At 41.4% G+C, this 9,514-nt stretch overlaps 1 protein-coding gene across 1 annotated transcript; it reads left to right on the top strand.

Moving 5' to 3' along the window:
- The first annotated feature begins 7,923 nt into the window (after window positions 1-7,923).
- Window positions 7,924-8,637, top strand: LOC110464135 (putative deoxyribonuclease TATDN2). The gene has a single exon (XM_021519201.1). The coding sequence runs from the start codon at window positions 7,924-7,926 to the stop codon at window positions 8,635-8,637; it is 714 nt and encodes a 237-aa protein (XP_021374876.1).
- The last annotated feature ends 877 nt before the right edge of the window (window positions 8,638-9,514 follow it).

The following is a 9,514-nucleotide window of genomic DNA, read 5'->3' as shown; positions in this document are numbered from 1 at the left end:
GTAGCACAACAACTGTCATGGCGGAGCTTGAAGCGCATGTGGATTTTTATAGTTTACGGAAAGTGCCGACGATTCCCGATTTCCGTAATACCGGGCGAGCACATGGCGTACATGTAGATTCTGACAAATTTCTTTTAGAAAATCATTATATGCGTTGATGAAAAATTCTCAGCGAAGGAAAACATTTCTTCTGAAAATCCTTAGGAATTTGCCTTGGTGGAGATACGTTCCGGGGGCCTGGCACTCGTGATATTGACATATTTTCCATGCATTTGATTTTAACACATGACACGAATTAACCAACTAAACACCCCGCCCCATCTCCCTAGATCATCCCCAGGATCCTTCCCTCATGTCGGCCAGTGTTAGACCCGCGTACGGTCCAGATTGCCTTCATCATCTACATGTACTAATAAACACTTCTCGCGAGAAATGCCTCCATTTTGAAAAACCAATAATGAGAACTTCTACGTGAGTGGATGCAGGCAATACAAACAACGACTTCATTGATTAGACCCGCTAAGCCAGCTATGAGAACAACTCGTTCGAAATTCGTCCATTTGATAATGCATGTGTTTTTATTGGATGTTTGTCTGGAAAAATGCCTTACACTTTCCAGAACAATTTCTGAATCCTTATTTATGAAACAATTTGTTTGTTTCAACTGCACATTTAAAAGTTAATATATATGTGGTCGGTTGGCGCAGAGGATAGCGCTTATGCCTTTCATCAAGGCGGCTGGGGTTCGATTCCTCGATCGGACATTGAAAGGTATGTCACTGGGTACTCCGGTTTCCTCCCACATTTGGAATAATTATAATTTTGCAGTTATATGGCTTGGAAGTAAAGACAATTTTCTGCCACAAAAATAATATAGGTTGTCAGAATTTTAAGGATTTTTAAATGGAAATTTTTGTAAGAAGGAGTGAGTTTTGAAAAAAACAATTAAAGACACAATTTTAGCAAAATAATGTCTATAAAAATGATACTGCATAGATTAGTATTGCATTAATGTATATCAATTTAATAAATGCTGAAATTGTGTAAAATAAATTATCTATAAACGATTAAAAATTGACATGTTATAATAAAACCATATACACATAGTAATTGCATGTAAGAGTTATCTTTCATGAAAAACTTTACAGTAGTGAAATAGGTAGCCGGTTTCATGAAGTACAGAAAAATGGACACATATGACTCGTTGATAAAAAAACAAATGGCTTGCTTTGAAATACTTTAATATTGAGAGAACACACTGTTCTGTCAATAATAAACATACAATATTCATCAGTTTAAGATTAAGCAATGGCAAAACATAAACATAATGACTCATTATACAGTAATTATAGTACAATGTATTTCTGTATTCTAATATTCTGGCAAGAACGACAACTCTTTGGTGATATAATTATCATCAATGTTTTCTACTTATTTTTCCTGTATTTTTGGCACTTTCTAAAACAAAATGGAATATGCAGAAATCGTGATACTGTTTCCCTACATTAGATTTTCAACTAGGGATGTACTTCCTTTTTCCGTTTATCAATACACTCATTCGACCTTAAGGCGTCTGACATATTGACACATACCACTAGCCCTCCACCACTGGGTCGCAGGTTCGAGGCCTACGTGGGGCAGTCGCCAGGTACTGGCCGCAGGTCGGTGGTTTTTCTCCGAGTACTCCAGCTTTCCTCCACCACCAAAATCTGGCAAGTCTTTAAATGGCCTTAGCTGTTGAAAAGACCTTAAAAAACACTGTATATATCATAATACACAATAAGGTGCATAAGACTATCAAATGTGTAGATGATATAATTGTACATGAATTTAACGTTAATATGTAATTCAACGAAAATCAGGAGCAGATCATTCTATCATGTTTATCTTTTTTTTATACTTAAAAAATTGTATTTTAGAATGATAACTTTAAATTGTATTATACATGTGGATGTGTTACACGTACAAATGACCGATGCGGCGCCATCGCTGTGGGAAGGGAGGTAAGCGCTTGTGGAATTCCGGATAGCCTATCTTTAATCGCCGCTTAAATATTTTTTGTAATTTCATACTTATCATTATTCGGGTCACAAATACATTTTTGAGAGGGGATTAAAAAAACAACAACACGGAACTGTGTAAAAATACTTTTTTTGAACATTTAAACTTGATTTAAAAGAAGACCAGTTGCATGAAACCCGTTGGGAAAACGTCGTAGCCTTACCTTGTCCACAAATATCCTGATTTAACTTTAAGCTTCACTAACGTAATCACCACAGTCGAATTGTGCAAGTATTCATATCTTTCATCTGATCTTTTTCAATGCTCCTTTTTCCGACAGACTAGGTTCAATTTACATCCTTAAATGGCGCTTTGTCGTGGTGAGCCATTTTATTTTTTCAGACACTGGACTGCTGTGGCGAAAAAGCGCTATGTCACGTTTTTAGTTAATACGTACATTTTTAGTTTTTCCTCATAATGACTAAGGAAACACGCAGTTATTCATGATAACTCTAACGGAATACATCAGTTCACATTTTCCCAGTCCATATTTATTTTGACTTCTTCGGTAGTGACTTCTTTGTTTAAATCTACGAAAAGATACGTCACACCCCATGCTAGATTTTCCTATCTCGTCCGATCTGTCTGGTACCTTTACGCGACATTTCGCAGAATTTTTACACAGCGATGTATTCAGCGACTCAAAAATGACAATGCATATTTTAGATAATCTTGGTTGTCGTTAAATGTATTGTTTTTGGTGTTGTTAGATATCTGATGTTGTTCGTTGACGCCAATTCGGGTACCTCGTAGCATTTAACCACGATCTTTGACCTCTTGTTTGTCCTCGTAGTACAAAAAGCGGACAACAACTGGGAGGACTTTACCATGAACGTATTTCTGGAATCGGTGCAGATTCCAAGGTGACGTTGAAAGAAGTCACGCAAGGTTGTATTTCATGTTTCTAGACTTTTGGTCTTCCACCTCTAGTTTGATTTCTTCACAGTCCTTTCTTAAATTCATTATTTCGTTTTGGATAATGCATTGATTTATTGAAATGTCTCTGGTTTCCATTATTACACCTTGGAATTCTCCGTGTGTTTTTGATGATGTTGTCTTTTTTTTCAGTCTTTCTTTTCACATGTTCATAGAATTCCCCGATAGCTTCCGTACTTTTTTCTATTTCAATGTTTTTCTGTACTATTTCCTTCACCTGATGTTCCATAGTAATATCCTTCGCATTTAGGGAAGTTAATGCAGCATCTATACGATCAATCTTGTGTACTGGTGTTTCTAATCGATCGCTCATGTTTTTCATCATCTCTATAAGTTGCCGCATAGAACTGGCTGTATCTGTTTCGGTGTCCCCGTGTAGGACCCCGCGCACACTTTCTTATATACTGGATGTAGTGCTTCTAGTCATCATTGTCGTCGCGTGCTGGCTTACGCGCCCATATGCATGTACATTGTAGCACACAGGTGACACACTTACTGCATACTTCCCACCTCTCACAATGGAAAACTGTGGGCAATAAATCACTTGCTACCACAATCCACTGCACACATAATCCCCTTTCATGACCAATCATGATTACATGACCATGAAAGGGAGTGTGCCCAGTGGACTGTGGTCACAAATGCTGTAAGAAAGGGGAGATAATCAATAAGTAAGTAACGAGTTAACAGTGGAAAGAATAAACTTAGTTGACACATTTAAAATAAGAAAAAAAATAAGTTAAAAATGGTAATTTCATGATTGAAACAAACAATAAAAATTACTGAGTTGGCAGCGTTTTTGATTTCCTTATCACGTGAGAGGATAAGCATTTCATGGAAAAGTTTATAATCTTAAGGAGCTATTTCTTAATTTAAAATTGTACATTCAAATATACCATTCATTGAAAGAACTGGAATTCATTAGGGATTGATAAACCCTTACATTGTATGTATGAAAATGGTTTCAATATCCTGTACTTTTGCCACATCTTGAAAATTAAACTGAAAATGTAGTCAGAAATTCAACATTGCGTCCCGTATTTTGTTCTAATTGTTGCACAGACACGCCTTATCTTCCCTGACACTGGAGCTGGGTGGTTATACAAAAACACTTGCATCCATTATGAAGGATACACTCAGACTGGGCTATTGAGAATAAAGAAAAACATCCGAGTAGTACTCACTAACACAGGTACATGTAAATTATCTGCAGTGTAGAGTTGGTTAAAAGATTGTCCAGGTGAACATTTTTACTCAATTTTTCTGTTTTGTTCGAGTTGGGAAGCATTCAGTAAGCCAGTTATTGCATGATTTCTCGGCACTCGGGACTTATTACACCCTCGATTTGCTCGGGTGTAACAAATCCCTTACTGCATACTTCCCACCTCTCACAATGGAAAACTGTGGGCAATAAATCACTTGCTACCACAGTCCACTGCACACATAATCCCCTTTCATGGCCAATCTTGATTACATGACCATGAACTTGGGTGTGCCCAGTGGACTGTGGTCACAAATGCTGTAAGAAAGGGGAGATAATCAATAAGAAGTTAACGATTAAGTCAATACAGTGGAAAGGATAAACTTAATTGACACATTTAAAATATGAAAATTATCAAAAATAAGGTTAAAAAGGGTTATTTCATGATTGAAAAACAAACAAACAAAACGACTGAGTTGGCAGCGTTATTAATTTCCTAATGTTGTGTCGACGGTCTGTTTACATTACGTCATCCGGGCTTTAACCGGAAGTGTTGCGTAGCAGATCCCGTGATGCTTGGGTGAATATACCTGGACCCCAACTCTCTTACTTCCAGGATTCCAGACTGTACGGACGGTTTATGGTGCTCTGCATATTGTTGTCATTGTACTCCTTCATTCCTACAGTCTGCTCTACTTATAGTAGTGACAATTTATCGGTGAAGTAATAATTACCTTCTGTCTTGGTCTTGCAAGCCGTCACATGGTTGACTATATCATAATGTCGCTGGACAGGTCAGGTCAAGTAATATAGCTCACCATACTAGTAAATATGTATCTGGCACGGTACCCAACAATATGCGAGGTCACCGAGAAACTGTCACTACTATAAGTAGAGCACACTGTAGGACTAAGGGGTTACAATTTCTACAATATGCAGAGCACAATAAACCGTCCGTACAGTCTGTTGTGTCGACGGTCTGTTTACATTACGTCATCCGGGCTTTAACCGGAAGTGAGGCGTAGCAGATCCCGTGATGCTTGGGTGAATATACCTGGACCCCAACTCTCTTCCTTCCAGGATTCCAGACTGTACGGACGGTTTATGGTGCTCTGCATATAGTAGTCATTGTACCCCTTCATTCCTACAGTCTGCTCTACTTATAGTAGTGACAGTTTCTCGGTGACCTCGCGTATTGTTGGGTACCGTGCCAGATACATATTTACTAGTATTGTGAGCTATATTACTTGACCTGACCTGTCCAGCGACATTATGATATAGTCAACCATGTGACGGCTTGCAAGACCAAGACAGAAGGTAATTATTACTTCATTGGTGTCAGAAGTGCTAGGATAGCATTGCCTTTTAGTGTGGAATTTATTCGCGCTGTATTTCTGATAATTCAACAGCTTTGAGTCGGAATTTTTCTGATTTTTACCTGTTGTAGTAGTCACGTGGTCACGCGGTTTTCATTCCGATATTTGTATCAGATATCCGGAAATTACGGCAGTTATTTTGGAAAGAGAGGGAAAAAACTGACAACATTTTAAAAGAACATTAATTAATAAAAACAACATGGCCCAACACTGTTTGATAAATATCAACACTGCAACAGAAATGGAAATGAGGCAACTTCCAGGCATAGGGCCTAGGAGGGCTGCCAGAATTATGGAAATTCGGGAACAATTTGGGTTCATTTCAATGCCCCAGTTTACATCAGTTTTTGGTGGGAGGAGGATGGACAGGGACCTAATAAATCTTATAGATTTTGAGGACAATATCCCTGTGCCGGACAGCCAACATTCTGAGTCACAGAATTTAAGAGATCTGCTAGGACATGTACCATCAGATATGGGTGCTACCACACCCCAACAAGGGACAGATGACCTAGCAGCCCCACCAGTAAGGGAACGGCAGATGTTACGTTCAGTACCGGGTGAACCCCCATATACAGCCCGAATACGGACCCCTACCCGTGTTGCCTCACCCCATGTTGCCCAACCCGTTGCACACACCACTAAACCTGGTGCAGGTAAGGAGGCTGATACCTATTGCCCTGATGTGGACAACAGCACTGACCCATGGTCATCAACAAATCTACAGGGTAAGCAGCCAAGACCTGCACGAGAACAGAACCCATACATGGCTGATTTCCCCCAGGTTCCATACCAAAATTTATCAAGGGACGAGGGAGCCAGGTATAAGGTTCTGTCTAAACATGGTGTTAAACAGGAGATGGTGGAGCACAGCACAGCTGAATCTGGATATTCGTATGTATCAGGTTCCTCCAGGATGCATGAAATGTATCAAGAGCTGATACGTATGCGAAGCAGTTTAGCCGTTGAGGACAAGTACCAGCCCAGTTGTCCATCAAGTCCAACTGTTTACCAGGACATGCCAGTGAGAAGTCCGAGGAACCTTGACAAAGGCAAGCACCGACACTATACATCAAGTCAGTGCTCCAGGTCGTCAAGGTCACCGGATATGGTTCCTACTCATAGGAAACATACAGAGGCTCCTGGTACACAGATGGTATCATCTAGGCATAGAGACCACCAAAGGTCACAGGACAACACTGATGGCCGAGGTTTGGTATCGGACCGGACACGAGGGAAACCTTATGAGGGAAAACACAGGGGTAGCCATCATAAATACAGAACCCCTTCAAGGTCACCCTCGCCCTCGGAGTCATTATATGACTCGAGGTCAAAATCTAGGTCGAGGCCATCAGGGAGGTATGCTGGGAGGTCCTCAAGAACACCATCAAGGGACAGACATGGCCGTAGACACAGTCCTTATAGGACAGGACACAGCTCTTATAGGGCTAAATCTCGTCACGGTCATAGAAACAGGAAGGATAGGTCGCATGCCCGACGTCGACATGGACAACGTCATCATGATAGTGAGGGGAGAGGTAGGTCAAGGTTTTACTTTGATTCCTCTGATTCCTCCAGTGACGGCGACTACTCTGAGGACTACCATGAACATTCATCCAGAAGGGGAAATCCTATGAAATTACCCAAAAATCTGAAGTTTGATGGTAAAACTAATTGGCTGTCATTCAAGCAGAAGTTTGACAGCTACAGACACGTCCTCGAATGGTCACACAGTCAGTTTCGGGATTATCTTGGATGGGCATTAGAAGGAAAGGCGTTGGACTACTTCACCCTAGTCACAAAGATGGGAAGCTGCCATTCTTTCCGGGAAATCATGCGTAAGCTGGAGACTCGTTTGGGCGCCAAAGAATTAACAGAGACGGCCAGGATACAATTTCAGCAGGCCAGTCAAAGCCAAGACGAGCCCTTAGATGAATGGGTAGATAGAGTCATGACTCTAGCCACTCCAGCTTATCGCCACCTACATGAAAAATATGGCTGTACTGAAGCTATCGCCAAGTACTGTCAAGGAGCCACAGACAAGGAAGCAGGTAAACATGCTTGTCTGGGCCATCCAAGATCAATGGAGAATGCGACTAATCTGATGAAACACTTTCAGTATGTCAGTCAAGCTATGGACAATAAAAAGGGTAAGCGCAAAGATCAAGATGTTACTGGAAACGTCAATGCAGTATCTGCGAGCGACTCCAGAATGGAGGAGATGATAGAGAAGGCTATCAACAAGCTTGCAGAGAAACTGGGCTGGACGAAAGTACAAGACAGCCAGTGATAAACCCGCTTACAACAAAGATCAGAAGTCCATGGTTTGAGGTAGAATGCCGTAGCCGCATGGTAAATATAAACCAGTTAGCCATGTCAGAATGTGACCCCGTTACCTATCCAACTAAGGAGCATCTGGCTACACTACCAGAGGACATGGAGGTCGCAGTGGGGGTACATCCGAAGCACCAGTACTCGCAGGAGCAGTTCAACCGCGTTGTCCAGGAGCTGCGTCAACTTATCCTTCTGCCTAGTGTCGGAGCAGTCGGCGAGATTGGGCTGGACCATTCTGTCCCTAGGGAGCAGTGGGCTCAGCAGTCAGTTATGCTGGAGAAGATTCTGCCACCTGTGGAACCCAGGCATGTCCTGGCATTACACTGTAGAGGAATCACCGGAGACAGTGGAGCGGAGGCCTATCTACTTCTGCTCTATTATGTGAAGAAGGCTGTGGGTCCTGACCAGAGAATACATCTCCATTGTTTCAGTGGAGATTCGTATGTTCGTGACCAGTGGACCAGTGCCTTCTCACAGCTGTACTTCGGATTCACCAGTATGGCTGCTAAGTTCAAAAACCAGCAGTCCCAAGCCGTGAGGGGAAACAACTCTGAACGAGTACTGTTAGAGACGGACGCTCCATATTTTGCCAGACCTGGAACCAAGTGCTCCGCACCAAACCAACTGTTCCGGACAGCGTCGTCTCTAGCACGTTACTTCAAGATGAACCCGGAATCACTGCTTGCTACATCTGTCCAGAACGCCCGACGACTGTATCGACGCGTGTAGGTTATTTTATAACATCTATGGTCAGGGGTACCTGGTCTTTTAGGCCAGGTGTGTGCTTATAGTGCTACCCTGTACCTATACTCCAGAAGACCTAAAGAGGCTGGGCCTTGACTCTGTGTTTCATGGAGCAACAACCAGTAATAGAATATGTGGAAAACACAGGCTTATAGCTTGTGGGAACTTGAACTAAGGGTCAGGATATTCTCCAATTCAGGATCTCCCAGAACGAAGGATTTTCATTATAAAGTGGGGAGGAATGTTGTGTCGACAGTCTGTTTACATTACATCATCCGGGCTTTAACCGGAAGTGAGGCGTAGCAGATCCCGTGATGCGTGGGTGAATATACCTGGACCCCAACTCTCTTCCTTCCAGGATTCCAGACTGGACGGACGGTTTATGGTGCTCTGCATATTGTAGTCATTGTACTCCTTCATTCCTACAGTCTGCTCTACTTATAGTAATGACAGTTTCTCGGTGACCTCGCATATTGTTGGGCACCGTGACAGATATTTATTTACTAGTATTACTAGCGTTGTGAGCTATATCTCTCCTGCCTGACCAGTCCAGCGACATTGAGATATAGTCAATCACGTGGCGGCTTGGAAAACCAAGATAGAAGGTAATTATTACTTCACTTATCACGTGAGAGGATAAGCATTTCATGGAAAAGTTTATAAACTTTAGGAGCTGTTTCTTTATACAAAATTGTAGATTAAAATATCCCATTCATTGAAAGAAATGGAATTCCTTAGGGATTGATAAACCCTTACATTGTATATATAAAAATGGTTTCAATATCCTGTACATTTGCGACATCTTGAAAATTAAACTGAAAATGTAGTCAGAAATTCAACATTGTTTCCCGTATTTTGTTCT

This window comes from Mizuhopecten yessoensis, unplaced genomic scaffold (assembly GCF_002113885.1).
Source record: "Mizuhopecten yessoensis strain PY_sf001 unplaced genomic scaffold, ASM211388v2 scaffold10965, whole genome shotgun sequence".
Taxonomy (NCBI): domain Eukaryota; kingdom Metazoa; phylum Mollusca; class Bivalvia; order Pectinida; family Pectinidae; genus Mizuhopecten; species Mizuhopecten yessoensis.
The sequence above is the reverse complement of the archived record's forward strand: the minus strand, read 5'-3'. Positions and strand labels throughout refer to the sequence as shown.

What these genes read in the sequence shown, in the direction of transcription:
- LOC110464135 (XM_021519201.1), top strand. Translation starts at nt 7,924, where the DNA reads ATGGTAAATATAAACCAGTTAGCCATGTCAGAATGTGACCCCGTTACC.